At 46.6% G+C, this 21592-nt stretch overlaps 1 protein-coding gene and 1 non-coding gene across 8 annotated transcripts in view; both read left to right on the top strand.

Annotated features, from left to right (window-relative positions):
• PRRC2B (proline rich coiled-coil 2B) overlaps positions 1-18915 on the top strand; it is a 43580-nt gene extending 24665 nt beyond the window's left edge. For 4 of the 7 annotated variants that reach the window (XM_054283902.1, XM_054283903.1, XM_054283900.1 and 1 more), the window contains exons 14-32: positions 778-982; positions 1708-1927; positions 2557-4626; positions 4756-4955; positions 5635-5780; positions 6233-6374; positions 6981-7060; positions 7766-7957; positions 8094-8288; positions 8715-8801; positions 9731-9835; positions 10446-10638; positions 11835-11932; positions 12578-12705; positions 13315-13552; positions 14946-15122; positions 15797-15888; positions 16415-16535; positions 16933-18915. In XM_054283902.1, the coding sequence (XP_054139877.1) occupies positions 778-982; positions 1708-1927; positions 2557-4626; positions 4756-4955; positions 5635-5780; positions 6233-6374; positions 6981-7060; positions 7766-7957; positions 8094-8288; positions 8715-8801; positions 9731-9835; positions 10446-10638; positions 11835-11932; positions 12578-12705; positions 13315-13552; positions 14946-15122; positions 15797-15888; positions 16415-16535; positions 16933-17073 (4830 nt within the window). In that variant the 3' untranslated portion in view covers positions 17074-18915. The remainder of the gene's footprint in view (positions 1-777; positions 983-1707; positions 1928-2556; positions 4627-4755; positions 4956-5634; positions 5781-6232; positions 6375-6980; positions 7061-7765; positions 7958-8093; positions 8289-8714; positions 8802-9730; positions 9836-10445; positions 10639-11834; positions 11933-12577; positions 12706-13314; positions 13553-14945; positions 15123-15796; positions 15889-16414; positions 16536-16932) is intronic. The other 3 variants (XM_054283906.1, XM_054283905.1, XM_054283907.1) reach the window with 3 other exon arrangements.
• On the top strand, positions 10872-10952 carry LOC128942209 (small nucleolar RNA SNORD62). The gene has a single exon (XR_008483597.1). It is a non-coding gene; the product is annotated as a small nucleolar RNA SNORD62 (small nucleolar RNA).
• Positions 18916-21592: the final 2677 nt, after the last annotated feature.

The raw sequence follows: 21592 nt of genomic DNA, 5'->3' as shown, positions 1-21592 counted from the left end.
CTCTGCAGTTGGGGATTAGCTTTTTTAATAAACAGTTACAGTATCTGACACTGTTGTAAGCTTAGCAAAAAAATAGGGTGGCACATATGACAAGTAAGTAGATGCATTTGATGTTAATTGGAGCTGTTTAGTGTTTGAAAGCTTTCTTCAGTACACAGACTCCTTTCAAATATATATTATTTTTGGACCTTCAGCAAAAGTTAAATGTCAAGTCAAATTAACATCATGACAGTCCTCAGCTGAGGGAAGGTGGACTGGCTGTGTGGGAGATGGGGAAGCAACCTGCAAGTGCCAGCCTGTCTCTGAAGGATGCCCAGGAAACACTGTAAAATATTAATAGCTCTTCTAATGTGATTTAGGTTGTTTTTATCTAATCTCTTAAGCTGACAGGGGTGGAACTAATATATCTACACTCTAAATAAATTAGAGATGCATTTCCTGAAAAATGTAACATCTTCTGAAGTATTTGGTTCCGGTTATGAAGTGGCGTTTCACAGGAAGCTGTCTTGTATTCATTCATTCTTGTATTCATTCATGTTGAGAAGATGCAAATTGTGGTCTTAAAGGTGATCCACATAGCCTGGCCCACAGTGGTGTGTTAGAATAACAACTGCCACATTCCCAGCTGGGAGTGAATTACCCCTGTCTGCCCCACCCTCCCATCTGATCAGAGATTGATCCTTTGCTGATGGCACGTGTTTTCCTTTGGCCGAGCAGTACCTCAGTGTGATTGCTGGCAGCACAGCCATGTCCAATGGCCCTTCCTGTCCCCTGCAGGAGCAGCTGTACAAGATGCAGCACTGGCAGCAGCAGGTGTATCCTCCTCCATCCCACTCCCATCCCCAGAGGACGTTCTACCCGCCGCACCCGCAGATGCTCGGCTTCGACCCCCGCTGGATGATGATGCCGTCCTACATGGACCCTCGCATGGCCCCCAGCCGCACCCCCGTGGATTTCTACCCTTCAGCCCTTCACCCTTCAGGTGAGGTGTTGGCAGGGTTTATCTTGGCTGTTGAGTTGGTTCATACATGGAGATTTGCTGTGTTGTCCTAATCTCTGCTCAGACTTTGCATTCTTGTTGGCATCCCTTCTCTAGGGATGAGAATGGGAAGTGGTGGGAGACTGGGAGGGAGGACATGTAGACATGTGTCTGTCCAGTCTCTGCACTGCAGTGGGACACATTCCTTGACTGCTTTCTGACCTTAGTGGATGTGACTGATCTTGCCCCTTGGAGGAAAGATTAGCAGATCCACTGATCTTGCCTTTTGGAGGAGATGGATGAGTTTCGGAGTTACTGCAATAATGTGAAATCCTAATAGACCCCTTTTAGGCAGTGTGGTGGAGAAACGCTGTAGTTCCTGAACTGTGCACTTTGCACCTTCCTGTATTGTCCTAATCTTCAGAGGTGTGAGTGTAAACATCAGGATGTATAAATCATTCCCTGGAGTTGGTGCATTACTTGATCCCAAGCCACACTGTGTAGTGTCTGTGTGGGCTGGGCTCTGAGAGCTGTGTCATCTTCTATATCACTCCAGGTGTATTTCCCAGCTGTGCATTTTCCAAGCTCAGGCTCCCCTTTACAAGGGAGGTTTCCATGGCTGCAGCCACCTGCTGCCTGAGAAGGAAGGGGAGTCAAGCTAGGAGATTGTTAAATTCTTCTTGTCTGTGAAATCCTGGTGCTAATGGCATGAACTCTGTTGTGAACAGGAATTATGAAGCCCATGATTCAGCAGGACTCCATCAGTGGGAGCAGCTGTCGGTCTGAAGATCAGAACTGTCAGGCAGGGCAGGCAGAGAGGAAAACTGCTCCCTTGGATCCTGTGCCAGTGTGGGGCCAGGACAGCTACACATCCCTGCAGAGCAAAGGATACTCCCTGTCACATCAGAAACAGGCTGACAACATGAGCATGGAGGGGCTGCATGCCAGGTGAGTGCAGGATTCCCCTGTCCTCATGCATGCTGGGATGGGAGGTGCTGCTGTAAGCTATGTGCTGACAAGCAGGTGTAGAGCTGGCCTGAAAGATGTCTGTGAACAGGCCCAGGTTCTGATCTGGGAGCACCCTTACACTCCTCAGTGTTTTAGCTGGTTTGCACAGAGCTATTGAGCTGTTCAGAAGTTTTCTATCTGACCAGCTTGGAGCCTGTTTGGAGGGAGACGGGCCTTGTCATCTACATGAAAAGGTGTAAAAAAACATGAGTCAGAAAAAATCTGATGATTGCTAGTTTGTTTCCTACTTTTTTTTAGACATTCTAAAACCAATTCTTTGTTTTCAGATCTCCACATCATTGGAGGTTAAATCTCCCTTCATTTCTTAAGTTTGCTGCTCATCATAGGATCTGTTTTACTTTATCATGTATTGATTTAACAAACCAGGCAGTACAGCCTGGGATCACAGCAGTTTTGCTCAGCATTTTAGTATTTATAGGTTAATTGCCTCATGATTTACCATAAACCTTAGTTTATTTCTTTTCACCTCTTGTATCCAGCCTGGGCCCTTGGATTTGTGCTGTGCTCTGCATTACCTGACTTTCCTTTGTTGTTTGTTTTGTTCTCAGGAATGAAAGTTACTCTGCTTCTGGAAGACCAGAGAGTCTGAGCACTCAGCGAGATCTCTTTGAGGAGAGAGGGGAGGAGTATTTGAATGCTTTTGACAAGAAGGCCCAAGCAGACTTTGACAGCTGCCTCTCTTCTCAGAGGATAGGCCAGGATCTCCTGTTCCAGCACCAGGAGAGTGTGCAGGAAGCCTGTCCTGCTGGCAGCCGCCATGCAAACCTGAGGTGCTCACCTCTGGAGCCTGATTTTATCCAAGCAGAGAAGAAGCCTGAGTATAACGGTTGGGATATCAACCACCATCAGAAACCTGCAGAGACAGCAGCAGAAGTTGCTGAAGAAGTACCCCGGGATGAGCAGTCCTTCAGTGCTGACCCCTGGAAGAAAGAAGGAGCCAATCCCAAGCAGGCCACTGAGGAGACCCCAGAGTGGGCTCCTGAGAGCCGCAGCACCAGCGGGCAGCCCCCGGAGCAAATGGGGAGGACACGGCGGTCGGGCCCCATTAAAAAACCAGTCCTGAAAGCCCTCAAGGTGGAAGAGAAGGAGAAGGAGATGGAGAAGGTTAAACTGGAAGGAGAGGACAGCTCACGCCCGCTGAAGGAGAAGGCAGCTGTTCAGAAGGTGGAAAATGAGTCAGATGACTCTGCTGCCTTGCTGAACTCCACGCGTTACCTACTGGATGACAAAGCTTCTTCCCAAACCAGCCTTGCACGAGAGGCTGAGAAATCCCAGGAGGAAGAAGAAGAGGAGGAAGAAGAAGAGAAGCCAGAAAGAACCTGGGAGAACAAACTATCCAGAGAAAGCAATGATCTCCCTCCCACAAAAAGAAACAACTGGATCTTCATCGATGAGGAGCAAGCCTTTGGTGGGAGAGGTCAAGGACGTGGGCGAGGGAGAGGCTTCAGAGAGTTCACTTTCAGAGGCCGAGGCACGGTTGTGAGCAGCAGGGGGGTCTACAACAGCAACAACAACCAGAGGAGCAGCCGGGGCCGAGGGCTGCGGGAGTTCAACCAGCCAGAGGATTTCCCCAGGGGCAAGCCAAGGCGCCGGATTGCCAGCGAGACACACAGCGAAGGCTCAGAGTATGAGGAGCTCCCCAAGCGTCGCCGGCAGAGGGGCTCTGAGAACAGCAATGAAGGCTCTGTGCTGGACAGGGAGGACAGTGATTTGAAAAAGGGAGACTTCAAAGAGTCTTGGAGGTCCAACAAAATCTATTCAGATGATCACAATAGCCTGGATCCTAAGATGAGGGCTCCAAGAGCCTTTGGGAGATCACTGCCACCGAGACTGAGCAACTCTGGCTATGGGAGAAGGGGGTTCATGGGTAAGGAGCCCACCCAGTGGCAGGGCAGGAGTGGGGGAGGAGGGTGGCAAGAGTACGGCCACTCGTCTCCATCAGACACCTTTGGGAGCAGGCAGCAGTCTGACAGGGACTACATTCAGGATTCTTACAAACACACGGATTCCTTCTCCAGCCGGGTTTTTGATGAGAGTCATCTGGATGACAAAAGGCACTTTTTCCAGGAGGATTACTCAGCAGATCAGGAGAACATAGAGAACAGGCCCTTCAGGAGGCGGCGTCCTCCCCGCCAGGACAAACCCCCACGGTTCAGACGCCTCAGGCAGGAGAGGGAATCAGTCGGGCAGTGGAACACCGAGGAGGGAGGCCCAAATCTGCTGCCCAGCCAGTGGCCAGGCAGATCCAAACTGGGCACTGCAGAGAAGAGCAGCATCTCGGGCAGACGCTCCCCTGAGCTGTCCTACCAGAACTCGTCAGACCATGCCAACGAGGAGTGGGAGACGGCGTCTGAGAGCAGCGACTTCAGCGAGCGGCGGGACAGAAGAGATGGAGCCCCAGAGAGTGAGGGCCAGCTGGAAGGTGGCCTCAGCACTGGGAGCTTGGGAGAGAAGAGGGAGCTGGCAAAGAGGAGCTTCTCAAGCCAGAGGCCGCTGGTGGACAGGCAGAGCCGCAAGGCTGAGCCGGCAGGGTTTGCAGAGCAGTCTGTCAGGACTGGTGTGGGAGCAGCTTCCAGATATGAGAGCCAGCAGAATGGGACCCTGATAAAGAGCAAAAGGTAAAGTTGTTTTCTGATCTGTGATATATGCAGATGTTGAAGTGGACGTACATCCATTCATTTTCTTCTTGTCACTCCTATTTGCATTCTGCTGACAAAACGAAATCCTTTCCCTTCTTTCTTGTGTAGGTCTACAGAAGAAGGAGGAGGCCTTGGCAACACCGGTGGTGGGAGCAGCCACTCCATTTACAGCTTGGATAGGGCCTCCCATGTGAACTCAGAGAGTGCTGAGGGGCCAGGTAAAAAGCCAGAGAAGGAGCACAAATCCACTGCACAAAGAGCAAGTGAGAAGGGAGAGGCCTTGTCACAGTTTGAACTGAGTTATGGAAGTGAGTATCTTGATTCATTTGTTTATTTTAGGAGGATAACATATTATAGCTGACTGATTAAAGCCAGACTGATTCAATCCAGTGTAATTTTTTTTATCAGGTTAGGGGCTTTTTTCCATTTGTTTCCAGAAACAGGAAAATTCTTGTGTATCTAAATAGAAAAACTTGGAAGGTAAAATTGTTGTTAAATTTTAAACACAAACCTTTCAGCCTGATCTGACAGGGTCTCCAATGTTTTTTCTATAGAAAGTTTGTGTTTAGGGAGAATATTTTTGTATTTCTCTCTAAGATGTTAATGTATTTTTAGGCTTGAAATTTATGTTGTGTGAAGGAAGTTGAGAAAGGATCCAGAGTGGGGAATTTGAGGCTGAGCTAATGGCAGGGAGGCAAGAAATTTGTATCTCTGAAAAGAGAATTACCTGAGTTATCACACAGCTCCTCCAGCTGAAGTGTGCTCATCTTGAAACAGAGGAGACAGCAAAGTCCTGTAAGATAAAGTGACTGCTAGATGTCAGCAGACTACATACATTATTTTATTTTCTAAATGTAGCTGCTATGTTGTTAGGTGAACTTATTGTGGCATGGATCCTCTTTGGAGTGCTCTGTTTAAATTACTGCAATTACAAAGCTTTATATGCACACACATGTGCACTGTGTTCTCTCTGTGTGCTTTGTTCAGGTACCATCATTGATAATCGGGTGTCAAGCACAGCAGAAGAGAATGAAGTTGGTTCCATGGCAGGGGAAGGCTTCATTGAGGTTCTTACTAAAAAGCAGCGTCGCTTGCTGGAAGAGGAGCGAAGGAAGAAGGAGCAGGCTGCTCAGGTGAGGAATGGCAGGCAGAAAAGTTGGACCTGTTACATGGTTTGCGTTGCAGTCAGAGAAACAAGGCCCCAGAAAGTGTTTGTATGAACAGAAAAACATACAGTTGACAGTGCCAAAGTAGTACAGATCCTGTATTGGGCCCCAGAAATGCATTTAGGGCCGCTGGTCTGAAAAGGAGAGTTTGATTTCTGACTATTGGCTTGCAGCAGAATTGCTAATTGGGAGTTAAGTTTCTAGAGTGGTCTTCATCCAAAGCAGCTTGGCTCTCTAAGCCAGATCCTGGCTGTAGTTGGTGGGATATTGGGCAGCAGGAGCAGTGCAGAGCAGGATGACTTTGCACTCTGACTGTGTTGTTGCCAGAAGAAAACCTCACACTTCAAAAGGCAGCTCTTTCCAGCCTTGTTAGACTGGGGGACCCTCCCAGGCTGACACCTGTGCCTCTCCTGTCACAGGCACCAGCCAAGGCCCGCGTCCTTCAGTCGCGCATTCCTCCACGATTTGCTAAGAAGCAGAACAGCCTGTGCTTGGAGCAGAGTGATGTGACAGTGTCTGGAAACAGCCTGGGCACGGAGATCTGGGAGAGCAACAGCCCAGGTAGGCTTGGGTCTGTTTATTCCAAAGGGTTTCACAGAGCTGAAGCCCTCTGGGATGTGCAGCAAGGCTGGGGGGTCTGTGGTTCAGAGAAGAAAACCCTCTCCTGTCTGATGCTGGGAATGGGAGGGGAGCAGGCAGACATGTGGAGTAGCCTCTGTTCTAAGCTCTACTGTTCAGCCATCCTGCTCCTGTTGCTGGCCATGTCAGTCTCCTAATCTGCTTCTTGGGTCTTTGTTTCACATCAAGTTACTACAATACAGCATTTTTTAGCTGCTTGGGCTGGATCTACTTTTTCTTATTTTGGTTTCCTACATTTTCTCATCTCTAGCCTTGAGCAGATAGTGCCTCCCTTGTTTCTCTCTGACCTGTCTTTCTCTTCTTCTTATGTTCCCTAAGAAATCTCCTCCCTGTACTCTACTCTCACTTCTCATACCCTGTGTTCTCTGCTGCATCATGTCTCAGATATCTGGGCAACACTTAATGTTCTGAGGTGGTGAAAATACCCTTTCTCATGTCTAGAAATGGAAGGTGGATGGTGTAATGTGTACAGGGTGTGCTCATAGCTGTGTTTCAGGCAGCTGAACCCTGCCCTCCATTCTCTTCCAGCACTTTCTGTTCAGTCTCCTGGCAGTGATTCCTGGAGCAAGCCTGTAAATACCTTTAATGGTACTGAGTCCAGCACTGAGGTAAGTGGCTCCTAAGGTGCCCTTCAAGGTATTGTGTGTATAAAGTATTAATGCAGGTGGCTTTTATGCTTCTCATTGCTCCATCTGTGCTTAGTGACTCTCTGCTCTGCTTGTGCCATTTTAAACCGTCTCTTTGCAGTTTTAATTTGAGCTTGGTGCTGTTCAGATCTTGACCTAAAGAGCCAAGCCAGCCCTGCTTGGTGTTGTGTGTGGGTATAAATCTGGAGTAACTGTGTGGTAGAGCTATTCCAGGGTTATGCTCATCACTGGGTGCACACTGTGGTTGAGGAGGGCAGAATCCCTTAGGTCCTGTTTGTGCCTTTTGCCTGTGACAGTGTGTAGCTGTAGCCTTAATGCAGGGAGGGCAGAGGAGTTCCTGAACTCTTCATCTCTGGAGACCAAGAGTTCAAATTTGATTTGGGTCCCATGTGAAGCAAGTTTGGCAGTCTCAGCCTAGTTGTTCTGTGGGACACATTTCCTTACTCTGAAGCCATGGTGTGGTTGGTGCATCAGTTCACCTGTCTCAGGGCTGTGTAGAGCTGAAGGAGCAGCCAAGGGCTGCTGCAGGTCAGGCCCAACTCCTTTGCAGTTAACCAGGATGGTGATTTGACAAAGGGACGTGGTCTTGCTGGTTTTTGGGATGATTTTTCCTCGGTGGTGCTGGGTCGGAGTCCGGGGCTTTAACACATTTCGTGCTTTGCATAGCAGGGATTTAAAGGCAGCCAGGGGGATAGTGGCATTGACTTGAGCGCGGAGTCTCGGGAATCCTCCGCGACCTCCTCTCAGCGCAGCTCTCCATATGGCACCCTCAAACCAGAGGAGATGAATGGGGCTGGCCTGGTGGACTCAAAGCCTGACTGCCAGAAGGAGCAAGTGCAGAAGCAAACTGATAAAAAGGTAATCTGGATTCGCAGCCAAGCCAGAGCGCAGAGTGAGAGACGTGAAGTGGTTGTGTTGTTCTTGATAGCATTTTTAAGGCTTGAGGTTGGGTTATTTGGTCTTTGTGTCTCAGCCTCTCTGCTTTCCTGTTAAGGATTCAGATCAAGGCTCAGGACAGAACAAGGAACACAAGCCCGGACCCATCGGCAACGAACGCTCCCTGAAAAACAGAAAGGGTTCGGAGGGAACAGAGCGGCTGGAAGGGAATATTCCCCCTGTTAATGGGGTGGAAATTCACGTGGATTCTGTACTTCCTGTGCCACCCATTGAATTTGGAGTAAATCCTAAAGTGAGGATTGAATTTAATTTTATCTTCTTGGTGATTTGATCTTGTTGAGGGATGAAAAGTGGTTTGAGGCAGAAGGATTATTTAGAGGAAGCTCCAGCTGTAGGTTTGCCTTAGATTTCATTACTGACGCAGACCCAGGTACTTAGGATGTCCTGGCAAACATTTAGTGTCCACTTGGAAATACTGTCCCAAGGACCAGCTGGGGTGGTAGCAGAGGTGAGGGACAAAATCATGGCCAAGCTTTTGTGTGCCTCCGGGGGTTGCCTGCTGCTGAGTGCTGAGAAGTGTTTTCTGTTCGCAGCAAGGCTTACTGGAGATCAGTCTTTAGTTTGTAGTGTCATAATTCAGGCTAGAGTCATTAACCATGAAAAACAGAGTGGTGGCCCATGGACCTGGATTTAAATTTTATGTGTTTTGCTTTTTCAGGACTCTGACTTCAGTTTGCCACCTGGTTCTGCCTCTGGCACTGCAGCTAACCCTGTCACCAAATTGCAGGATGCCTTGGCCAGTAATGTAAGTATTTTTTTCTTTTGGCATTGATTCATTGGAGATACTCCTTAGGTAAACCTCAGATGCTTCCAAAGAGAGGAAGTGTGTCTGCATCTGACTTCGTATTTCATGTTTAGGCAGCACACGTCACTGAAATCCAAAATGGAAATCTCATGAAACTGTGGTACAGTGAGTGTCACAAACACAGAAATGATGTAGAGAGCAACTTTATTATCATTGTGACCTGTGTAAAGCCATCTTTGAGCTGGCCAGTCTCTTCTCTTGAGACACACAAGTATTGGACATGGCCATGGTCCAGGTGGTGACATGTTTAGACCCAGACTGCCCAGCTTCCTCAAAGGTTTCAGCTGTCACAGCAAGGCAGAGAACTGTAACATGGTGGTCAGACCTTTTTGGAGGTTCCCCAGCTTATTCCAGCCCTCTGGGTGTTTTATTATTCTTTATGAAAGAGTGAGCACACTGAAAGCCCAGCTGGTAGCTCAGCTGTAGACAGCAATGTTAGACACACACAAAGCTGCTTTTGAAATGTCTTCAAGTTTGTAGGCTGTCTGGTTTTGATTTTGGAGATTTGTCTTATAGGGTGTTTCTTTTCAGAAACAAGTTTTGTCTGAAACTTAGGTCGTTTCTAAATATGGGACAGGAAGGAGAACTCTTGTGCAAATGGAAGTTATTGGATCAAACTGATAGTTAAGTGGAAGCTGATACAGTTCAGCATAGAGGGGTGTCTTTGCACATAACCAAAGCCTCCTTTATTTCAAGAGCAGAATGGACCCTAGGTGAATGTGGCACTTGGCTTGTGCAGTACCACTGGGGACTGAATTCTTTGATGTGCGCTTACTGGAGCTGCCCAGCTGCACCTCTGTCAGCCTTGGTGGCTCATACTATTCTCCTGAGAGTTCACAAATATTCACCTGTTATGACTCTCCCCTCAGGCAGGGTTAACACAGTCCATTCCCATCCTGCGAAGGGATCATCACCTCCAGCGCTGCATCGGCCTGAACCCCATGTCCTTCCCCACTGCTGACCTTACTCTTAAGGTAAGGAAGATGAAGGGGTGTGGATACCACATCTGTGGGGAGATCACTCTGAAGGTGTGTGGATACCACTTCTCTGTGGGGAAATCTTTCCAGAGTATTCTGTTAGGTATTGCTAAACTTTATTTAACTTTTGTAAAAGCTGTGCATATGTGCGGTTCACCATGAGTGCAGGGTCGTGTGTTTTAAGTCCTGAATGCAGGAAGTCCTTGCCAGTTGTAGAATCAAGTGCAACAGAGCTTTCCTATTTCTGTACTGGGCAAGGTGGCTGCTCAGGGATCCTGGGAAGCGTGGTGGTGTAAAGAGAGGCAAAAACCAAACAAAACCCACCCAAGTGTACAAACAAGAACAACAAAACCAAATAAACCAAACCAAACCCTACCTCCATCCCAAACCCAAGAAGCTCAGCAAATACCAAGGGATTTGAGTATTTGTGAAGGATTCTTGTTCATTACAAATTGTTGTAGAATCCCCTGACCTCAGACCTGTCAGCTTTCCACTATGCCTAGAGTGCAGGGGATTTGGGCTCACAGGACACAGATGAGCAACTGTGGGCTTTGGTCATGTCCTCCCCATTTGAACTGTCTGTAGTTATTGTTCTTTGTTTCCATAGATGGAGTCTGCTCGTAAAGCTTGGGAAAACTCTCCGAGTTTACCAGAACAGAACTCCCCAGGAGGTGCAGGCTCAGGCATCCAGCCTCCTTCCAGTGTTGGAGCTTCCAACGGTGTCAGCTACAGCTCTTTTGGTGGAGTTTCTATGCCTCCCATGCCTGTGGCATCTGTAGCACCTTCTGCATCTATTCCAGGTACCTGCAAACTGCAGCAGCAGCGTTTCCATGTCTGATTGTTATCTGGGAGCCATCCTCTGGTTCTGGTAGATGAGAGCATGGTGAGATCAGCTTCTGTGTAGATTAACTGGCTGGCTGGTGTTTGACAGATCCTTAACAGCCCAGGCAAGGCAGAAAGAGGTGCTGTCTCCCCACTTTAAAGAATGTGACTGGTGAAAGCTTAATACAAAGACAGCTTTCCCTCTGTGTCGTCTCTGATGTCTCAATAGATCTTGCTTACCCTTTACTGTGTGCCCAGTAGAATAGAAGGAAAGAGATCTCTGGCTGAGAGGCTTCAACAGTCCCAATATCATTATCAGCTATTCCTCTGCTTGTTTTGCCTTTGAAGCCACAGGTTCTGAGCACTTTTTGCTTTTAGCAAAACAGCAACTGGCTTACAGCTCACGGAACTCTGGGAGAGGGGGAGGTGTTGCTGCCTTTGAGTTAAAGGAAAAGCTTAACTCAGTCATGTTAGTGTGTGTAATTAGGGAGAGCATCTGGAAAGAGGAAATGTACTGGGATTCTCTCCATGGGATGACTCCTGGGTCCCAAAGGGCTTCTTATGTATGCACTGTCTTTCTCATGTCTCAGTTCAGGAACAGAATGAAATGTGTAGTGACTGTGTTGTTACCTTCCACTTGGTAAACAGATTGTTCCAAATCAGGTGATTTCCTTCCTCACCCACCCTAATCTTGCTGCTTAATCCTGTGGTTCACATCTGCACAAAAGCACAGGAGTGGCACAGCAGTTGCTAATTGGTGCCACCCTTGGGGTGAATGTGGCTTTTAGATCTCATGTGTCAAGGCCTTAAACACTGTGTTTGCTCTTTCTGTCTGTCTGAGCTGCAAAGATGAGATGATTGCAGAGCAGATTTCTGGCATTTAGTTCAGAGTACAGGTTATGAACTTCTGAGCTGCTAGTGTCTGACTCTTTTGTGGAGGTGGGAAACCTGGGTTTACATTTAGCCTCTGACAGGAAGGTATGATTAATTCTCAGCAATCCTGCTCCTGCTGATGTTGGTATGTGGATTTAGGAGCTTTACAGACACTTCTGAATGGGTGCTATATTTGCGTTAACTTGCTGAGAGGTGGGAAATAGTCTTGACCTGCAGATCTCTGCTGTGGCTGTATCTCCCCTGTACCTTGAATTGACAGCCTGCCTTTTGTGATGTCCAGGTAACCATATTCCACCCCTGTACCTGGATGGCCACGTGTTTGCAAGTCAGCCCCGCCTGGTCCCTCAGACGATACCTCAGCAGCAGAGCTACCAACAGGTAAGGGAGCAGCACAGCTTGCACGTGGTGTTTCAAGGATTCTTCATGGTGGCACTTAAGAAACAAGGAGTAATTTTTCACTTTCATAGCCCAAAGGAGCTTAGATGTGGCTCCCTTTAAGTTCCTTGAATGCTGCTTCGCAGTGGGTGTCAGAGTTTAGTGGAACCGAAGGGAGGGAATTGAGGAGTTTTCCCCTTCTGTACCAGTGCCCTTGGACTGGTTTTAACTGAAGCAGATGCTGAGGCCTGAGTGAGATGAAGTGACTTTTGGTGAATTCCCCAGCCAGTCAATAATAATGAGTAACTTCATTAGTAAATTGGGTATTGATAGGGCTGGGGAGGGCCCTTTCAAGATGGAGTACAGGCAGGTGAGAGCTGGGATTGTCACTGCCTGCTCTGTGTGAGGAGCATGTTGCTTCCCTCGTGTCCATCAAATGCCTCTTGCAGGCATCAGCCTCTGGGTGCCTGGGCAGTGTGTTCCCAGTGTGTGCTGCCTTTCTGGGGAATGATGCAGGGCTGGGTTAGGGCCCAGTGTAGGTAATTGTCACTGCAGATTTACTCATACAGGAAACTGATGGGTTTCTAACAGCCCTGGAGAGTTTCTGGCTGCTCTTGTACCTCTCAGTCATATTAATTTCTTCTGCAGGCTGCTGCTGCTCAACAGATTCCCATTTCCCTCCACACATCCTTACAGGCCCAAGCTCAGCTTGGACTGAGGGGTGGTCTGCCTGTGTCCCAGTCCCAGGAGATGTACAGCTCCATACAGCCCTTCAGGTAACTGCTTCCTGTTCTCCTTTCCTTGTGGATTGCTCTCTTATGTTCCTGATGTTTGAGTACATTGGTCAGATACCCCACACTCATCTTCCCTTTCCCCTTTGTTCAAATGCTGTTTCCTTCCCCTAATAACAGTGCCAGTGTAGGGAGCATGAGACTGAAAAATCTGAATTAGTAGTTAGTGCTTCAAAAGTCTAAACACTGAGATTTAAACAAACAACCCTTCTTATTTGCTAGAGCTGTTGGAATCTTTAACTTCTGATTTTTTCCTGCTTTGCAAAACTGCTGCAGACTTTAGGTAACTTGAATCCTCCCTTAACTGCTAATGCACAGGTTGTTTTGTGGGATATTGAAACATAAATATCAGATACTACACAACATTGTTCTGTTGAATATTCTGGCAACACAAGGATGTGGTTGTAAAAGCTTAAGAATGGAAGTAAAAAAATTCTGGTAACTAAAATGGAAAGTGGCATCACAGTTTATTTCTAAGCTGTCAGTTTAGTTGTCTGACAACTGATGGCAGGCCAGATACAGTTTGGCAGGGTGTGCTTGTACAGTCTCCAAAGGCTTTGTGCATCATGACTGAAGCATGTTTTTTTCCTGCAGGTCTCAGGTGTACATGCACCCCAGTCTGTCCCAGCCCAGCACCATGGTCCTGACAGGAGGCACTGCTCTGAAGCCTCCATATTCCGCCTTCCCAGGCATGCAGCCCTTGGAGGTGGTGAAAACCCAGTCTGGGTCCCCCTATCAGCCCATGAACGGAAGCCAGGCACTGGTTTATGAGGGGCAAATAAACCAGGCTGGTATGGGAGCCTCCCAGATGATGGACTCTCAGCTCACACAGGTTAGGAGCAGGACTGGCGAGCCACTCCTTTGGTCCAGGCTAATTCACAGCCACATGTTTCTGAGGATGGGTTGTAACATGTCTGTCTGAACTAAACTCTTTGTAAAGAGGCGGAAGATTTCCCCGAGACACTGTTCAGTGAACCATGGTGTCACATATGCAGCACCTTATTTAATGAGATGGTTGCTCATACCTTGTCTGTCCCTGCTGAGACGTCATTTTGTCACTTGGAAGTCAGACCTTCCAGTGCTGCATGCCTAGGAGGCCATGATGCAATGGTTGTCCTAAAAGCACCTCTTCTGAGAGCCAAATCCCAGTCATCTCTCCCAGCACCTCAGCTTCCAGGGCAACTAGGAACTTGTATTAAAGGCTCATCTGTCTTCTCAGTTCATTTGTCGTCCAAGTCTTATTTACAGCTTCAGCTGATCTGTTTGGCAGACTCCTAACAGGAATTTCAATGTGTGAAAATGTTTTAATAAAGCATGGTTCACATAAAAACATTGAATTCTACTGTGACCATAGCTGTGTTTGTGGGCATGTGCTCTGATTCTCTGGAGAAATTTGATAATTTTATTAAACTCATCTTACGTTTATCTTGTGCAACTTGTTAAGGTTTATTTTTTGTTTCAGAGGGATTTTTATGTTGTGGCTGACGTAAAGAGTTAATCCTGAAAGTAACTTAGGTGAGGAAAATACAGAGAACACTGGCAAACGAAATATTTGAAGAAATGCTTTATCCATCATGAGCGAGTAACTTGGTTTCTTTTGCCAGCCTTAGATTGGTTTATTTATTTATTCTAAAATGTTGATAGAACCTCCCAAATCCAGCAATTGTGAGAAAATCAGAGGGAACAGGGGGTGCCTCAGCCCTGAGCTACAGTATTTTTTTGTAATTGCTCTTAATTCTATCCATCATTGGTTTGAAGCTCACTGTGAAACATGGAACTGAGATCTCCATCGCGTTCTCTGGAGGTCCAGTCCTCAGAATGCTTTGGTGTAAAAGTGTAGGAGATTTTCAAAGGTGAAAACAAAGCACCTGACACTGCACTGACACTGCCATTGTATGAAGGGAAAACAGACCCACATGAAGTGACCATGAGGAAGACTGGAGAACTGGGCTGTAGGAATGGAGAGCAGCCCCCATCCACGGGCAGTTAGGTTAACTTGATGGCATGTTAAAAACCCAGCTGATCTGAGTGTTGGCAGCACTGCCAGAACATCCATTTCGGTGTGAAAGTCCCTCTGTTACAGTCATTTGCGTTTATTCCATGCCAGACCGCGCTGTTTGGGAGCTTCCCTTTGGCAAGGCTGTGCTTTCAGGGTATTGGGAGGCAGCATGTCAAACACGAGACTGTTACTGCCTTTAAGGTAACTACATGTCCTTGTCACACAGCTGACAATGCCTGTGCCTGGCTCCCAGCTGCCTCTGCCCCGCTACGGCTCTGGCCAGCAGCCCCTGCTTCTGCCACAGTCCATCCAGCTTCCCCAGGGGCAAAACCTGCCTGTAGGAGCTCCCCGAAGAATCCTCCCTCCTGGATCCCAGCCTTCTGTTCTTGCTGCCAGCAGGGAGGTAAGGATTAACTCCTGGTGCTGCTCATGGCATTCAGTAACCCCTCCTGCGTTGAAGTTTGACTCCTTGCTTTTTAAAGGGGAGAATGGCTTGTTTGGGATCCTTAAATATCCAAGCCAAGGATTGCTGTTAAAATGAAGGAACCCATTTCCCCTCATCTCCAAAGTGCAAGCCGGCAGTTTTCAGGTTTTTGCTGCTGGTCATCATTCTGTTTCCAGGGAGCCACATCCTGCCTTGATCCAGTTTGGAGTCTCCAGTTTTATTACATGTTTACACAGGTTTCCCCAGAGTGCTTGAGGGGTGGTGAGCTCCAGACACAGTTGGAATACTGCCCAGATATTTCACTCTGTTGTGAAGCTTGTCCATTTGAGTAGGTATATTAATGTCATGTCTGGTTTGATGGATTCATATCATAAGTTTGTCTTACTATAGGGGAGAGAGAGCACAGCAGTTAACTTCCAGGTTCTGTATTTGCTTGTGCTGCTGGCTTGGTGCTTAAATACAAACAGATTATTTCACTTACAAGCCTCATTTTCTTCACCTGAAAAATATTTCTTCTTTTAAATGGGCATGATGGGGAGAAGGGCAAACATTTGGCTTGAGTTTTTATATGAAGTAATGAGTGATCTGTGAATGCAAAGATGATACTTTCTCTCACTCATTTTCCTCTGTAGTCCTCCCAGATGGAAATGAAAGGGTTTCATTTCTCCGATGGTAAACAGAGCATGTCCTCCGGAGGGTCAGTCCCGTCCCCACACACGTACAGGTGAGACCGCCACACAGCTCGGGCTCCTTAGGATGGGAGAGAAACGTGGTGCACCCATCATCCCTGCACGAGATCACCTGGCTTTTCATGTCTAGAACGTGCTCACCTCAGTCCAAGCACTTGTGTCTAAATGCATGGTCATGGCTTTCATCCTGGGTGTGGGCCAGTGTGTGTTCCTGATCTGGTGCTTTGTGGGAAGTGCATGAAGTTCCTTGTTCACTGAATCTCAGAGACACGTTGGAATTGGTGTGTGCTTTTGTTCCTTGTGAAGATGGGAAATCTGAGGATCATTGAATAAATGTTTTTGGTCCTGAAGATGTGAGTGCTCATGTCTAGACACATCAGGTCATCGAGGCTTTTGCAAGACTAATTTATTGTTTTTTTACTCCTAACCGACCCGTGTGTTGTCATTTGGACTGTGGAGCTCACTGATCTGCACAGCACAGACTCGTGCCCTGTCTATTGCCGCTTTGCTGTCTTTTTTTTTTTTTTTTCACACATGAATAAGGCTCTCATTCCATTGTAGAATTTACTCCATGAATGTTGTCGACTCTTCGATTTCCAGGCCTAGCTCTGCCAGCCCCAGCGGGAAGCCGTCGGGACCAGCAGTGAGCATGGGCTCTGTGCAAGGACACTACGTCCAGCAGGTAGTGTACCTGAGTTCTTTGTACAGCCCAAAAATATCTCTCTGCTACACTGTTGTGCTTGTGCCTTGGGCTGCAGAGAAAAGGCAGAAAGGGCTGTGTAACTGAAGCTCCATGTGGGAGTTGTTCTCCCTTGGGTAGGTGGGTGTTTCACTGAGTCCAGGAGTAATTCTGTGCTTTGAAAGTCAGGAGAGATTAGTTCTACTAATTTCTATTAAGTTCTTCTGTGGAATTATTTTAAGTTACTTGCATTGCCAAATACGTGAGACACTGAGATCCTTAAATGTGAGGTGTTACAAGAGCAGATTCAGTGTCCTGCATGAATGATGGTCACAGTTTGCTTGTTCTGCCTGCCTAGAGGTGTCTGTCCTAGCTAATGCTTTGGTTTTTGTGTCACAAGGCAAAGCAGCGGGTGGATGATAACAAAGCCAGTCTGGGAGCAGTGAAGCTGCAGGAAACAGCCTCCACAAACCAGATGAAGCCAGTGCGCACAGGAGCGATCAAACCTCAGGCAGTCAAAGTGGAGGAGAGCAAGGCCTAGGAGCACCTGATGCCTGCCTGGTTCTGCTGCCTGAGAGGCACCACAGCTTAGACTGGACCCCACTGGATCTCCTGAAAATCTCACCAGATCTATCCCCACCCCACACTGACTGACTACAGCAACATCATTCAAGCCCCTCTCCCAACAAAGCAGTTTGAAACAGTGGATATGACATTGACCTGCTTGCTTTAAAACAAACCAATCATGTGACTTTTAAGTGGCTTTAGCCATTTTTTTTTTTTATTTTCCCCCCTCCCCATGCCCCATCCACAGGTAGCTGTGATTGCTCACTTGGCAAAGCCCGTCCTTCTCCTTCCCTACTTCTGTCTCAGCAGAGTGGCAACTGGGGGAGAGGGGTTTAGTTTGAGGTTTTTCATTTTAAAGGCAGCTGAGGTTTTTACAAAAAAGCTGTATCTTTGTTTATAGCAGAACTTTTATATGTTCTCTCATTCCCCCCTTCTTTCTGCTTTCCTCATTCCTTTCAGAAAAGAATTCCCTTCAGCTAAAATGGTGTTCTGACAAAACTCTGCTTAGTTTTGTATATGGTTCTGTGCTATGTTGAGAGTTCGAGTTTGTTTGGGTGTATTTCCCCAGATGATTTAGCCTTTCAGACTATTTGATTAAAAAAAACAGGACAGATATGATCTGTTAATTTTTCAGTATTTTTGTTTTAAGCTAGAGGCAGTGCTTGCAGTAGGAGGAAACATGTACTAAAGATATGTAGTACATCAATGCATAAATCCTGAAACTTGCACCACTTCAACACAGCTTTGGGGTGCTTTGTGCACAACAAAATTTAGCATTTTCATTTTAAGGAAAAAAACTGAAACCACCAGATTTCTGTTGCAAGCTCATACAGATCTAGGTGTTTATTTTTTCCTTTTTGTGCGTTTCGGATTTTTTTAGTGACTGCAAAACACTCGCCAAAACGTAAATCATAGATTTACAAAGTGTAATGTTTGTTAGGAAGAAAAAAATTCTCACAGCACATGGGTCAGAAGAGTTGGCTAGAGCCAACGGGTCTGTATGGACTACTTTTTGTAGTTGTGATGCTCTCTCATGCTCCCTGCCTTGGCTGCTCGAATTCTTCGTGTCTCCTGAGACTTGTCCTATATTGTGTTCACCCTCGGGGCTGCTCTCCTAAGCTTTGCTCTTTTCCCTGAGTCTTGCTTTCTATTCCTCTATTCCATGGCCTTTTGTAAAATTTGCATAGAGATTCGTTGGTAAGGGAGCCCCTCTGCAAGGCACACTTGGAACCTCCTGGTCTGGGTTGGAAGCTCATGGTTCCAGAGGCAGATTGGAAAAATCCTTCTCCTCTCCTTCCCCAGGTGAACAGCAAAGGGTTCTTTACTCTGATGCAGTTGCATATAGTGTGTGTACAGCATCCTCACCTCACCACTCCTCTCCAGTATTTGATGATCTACACAAGGAAGATCCCAGTGGGAGAGGTTGGGTTTTATTTCTTTGGCAGTTTGGTTTTGGTTTATGTGAGTGTGCGTGTGTGTGTGCGTGTGTGTACGTAGATTTTTTTTAGGATGGACCTAAAAGTTCCTGAAAGGACTTGGAGTCTTTCACCTGATGGTAGTCTAAAGTAAAAACTACTTTCAGCTAACTTGGTTTGTGTTGTTTAGCTCTTTCAAAATGTAAAGTAGGCTGGTCACTCTGAAGTGAGGGACAGAACCGTTTTTGGAGATGGTGGCTTGCTCACAGGCTGTGCATCAGCCTCTGCTGGGTGGCAGAAAGTCATTTGGTGGTGGTTCCAAAGAAGATATTTTGAACAAAGAATGTATTGGGGAAGGGATCTGAAAGGTGTTCTTGTTTTTTTGTTTGCTTTTTTCCCCCCCTCCCTCTGCCCTTTCTGGAAAAAGATCCTTTGTAACTTTGTAAGGATGCATTTGAAGTTTTAAGCTAGGCATAAATATGATTTTTATACAGTAGCTTTAAAGAGCTTAGAAACCTAAACTAACTTAGGCATAGTAATGTCCCCTCTCCATAGGTGTCCCCATGGAACATGGCAGAGAACCCGAAGGGAAAGGGATAGGATGGTACTTTAAGAAAAAATAAGAGCTCTTTTTTTCTTAGGTTTTATGGATTTTAATTTCAGAGCAGAGTGTGCCAGCATCTCTCTAGCATCCTCCTTAAAGTACAGGGTTTGAGATTTAGTGACAAATATTTCCCCAACCTTCAGACATCTCCCAAATCTGCATCCTCATCTGCTAGTCCTGCTCCCAGTGTTTTCCAAAGATTGCACCTCCAGTAAGTCATCCCACCCTTGTTTCTATTTTCTCCCTTGAAATACCATTAACAGCAGAATTGTCTGTTTGGGATTTTTTTTTTTATTATCCTTCTGCCCAGCTGGCCCTAGCTAATACGAGCCCAGAATCTAACTAATGGCTAAAGAGACTTACCTGAGCCCTTCTCATCTCTTCCCTACTCTAGACACACTACTTCAGCTTTACAAAGACACTAACCTCATTCCTCCCACCTGTGTGACTTCAAAATGGTCAAACGTGTTGGAGAAACTGGGTTATTGCAAGATCCAAGTTACTGCAGTCCCTCTGGTGTACATGCCATCAGAACTACAAAACTTACTGTTGAAAAAGGTCACCCTTGTTTCTCTTTTAATCCCTCCATTCCTTCCCCCAACAGAATAAAACACTAGAATTTATTTATACGTATTTGATGTTGTAGGTCTAGGTGAAAAAGTAATTGTTTCACTGCTCTATTTATATATTATGTCTGAATTATTCTGTGCAGGAAAGGCCAAGAAATGCATGTGAGCTTCATTCCATTTCTCAACTTTGCGTGACTGTCAGCTGCAGTTGGCAAGACTCTCTCTCACTTAGTGGAGTTTTGTGTGATGGAAAGCAGTTTTAGAGCCCAAATTTCTACGGTGCAATATCCTTCTCTGGCATATATTTTTGCTTGTTTGTTTGTTTGTTTGTTTAAAGCTAGTCCAAGGTTAGTGCAGTTTGTGGTGCTCTGGAGTTCAAAAGGAAAAGCCTCTGATCCTCAAAGGAGCAGAAAAGCCAAGGGAGCTGGAATGGTGATAAAAATCCAGCGTGGAGAGGAGGATGGAGAGGCACAGAAGGGATCAGTACAGTTACAGAAGGTCCTTCTGCTTGCTGTCTGCGCTGTTGAAGGGTTGATTTATTGCTGATTTACTCATTTGTGAGTTGCTTTTGCTTTGCCTGGAAGTCAGCTACCAAATCTTCTGCTGGGAAAGGTGCAGGGTGCTGTGGGAGGGAAAGGTGGAGCCCCTTTGCAGCAGGAGTGCTGAGAGCCTGAGTGCTGCTCGTGTTCAGCAGAGGGTCTGAAGCTCCTGTGTGATCAGTGCCCTGTCCTGGCCAGCAGCCCCAGTCAGTGCTGCTGCCCTCACCCCTTCTGCTGTAGCTCTTCATTTAAAAACAAATCAACATTGAAGTCTGGAAATAAAATGAAAAAAGAAAAAATGGCGAATAAGAAGGCACTCCAGTGTATTTTAAAAGACAAGCAGGAGCAGCACAGTCACCAGTGGCACAGGTCTTGCTGTTGATGTCCCATAGCTTGCTCCTGGCTGTGCCAGCACCTCTGGATGTGTTTGCTGGCCCTTGCACTCCCATGTGTGGTGTTCCCACAGAGCCACTCACTCCATCCACACCTTCCTGGCAGGAATGCTGCAAAGCCACAAGCTGCCCTGTGCTTTCTGTGTATTTAGAGATAGGTATTCCAGGTGAGCTGAGTGTTTTTGCTATCTCTCACCTCTTGGCTACACCAGTCACGTTGCATGCCAGGACCTCCTTCTGTTGCATTTTCTTAACCCTCCCTTCTGCTCCAGGCTGGTTAAGCACAGGTTAATTCCTTGTAGCACTGGTTATTTTTTATTCAGCAACCCAGTTTCTTCATAAGAAAGTTGCATTTGTGAATAAAATTTAATTTACAAAGCCACCAGCGTGCTTAGTTGTGGCACATGGACAGAAAAGTTGCATTTTGCTGAAAAAAAGAGACAGTAGAGTCCAGCTATTTTTGTTGTTTATTTGAATCCAAAGACCACCAGGTTTTCCAGTGGCCATAGACACTCCCTTGGGTTTAGTGGCTTGTTCTGGCTGCTCCAGATGTCCTTGACTGTCCCCAGGAATCGCAGCTGCAGCAGTGAGGCGCTCACCCCTTAGCATGTCTTAGGCATTGTCCTTAGCTGGAATCCTCCCTCTGGTTCTGTAGGAATTGCATTTGTTGTTTCTCAAGGGGATACTGTCCTCCTTAAAGCTTTTAACTTCATGACCTGTATAGTAAATTTTTTTTGGCCTTTCCTCTCTTTGTCTTTTCATGTAGACCAGATATTTGAAAGGGCAGACGATGGATAATTGTGTAACGTGCAACCTGTTTATATTTTTTGGAAACTTTAACTCGGACCGGAATTCGAATCACGGAATCACCAGGCCAGTTGCGGCACACTCTTTATTGCCCTTCTCCTCGTTTCAGTACCTATTGTTTCTCCTTTCAAATATGTGATTGTATTAGCTCTTTCCATATGAAAGAA

Source organism: Melozone crissalis, unplaced genomic scaffold, assembly GCF_028551555.1.
Source record: "Melozone crissalis strain CALT ecotype California unplaced genomic scaffold, PUWL_Pcris_2 ptg000041l_1, whole genome shotgun sequence".
NCBI classification, from domain to species: Eukaryota; Metazoa; Chordata; class Aves; order Passeriformes; family Passerellidae; genus Melozone; species Melozone crissalis.
The sequence above is the reverse complement of the archived record's forward strand: the minus strand, read 5'-3'. Positions and strand labels throughout refer to the sequence as shown.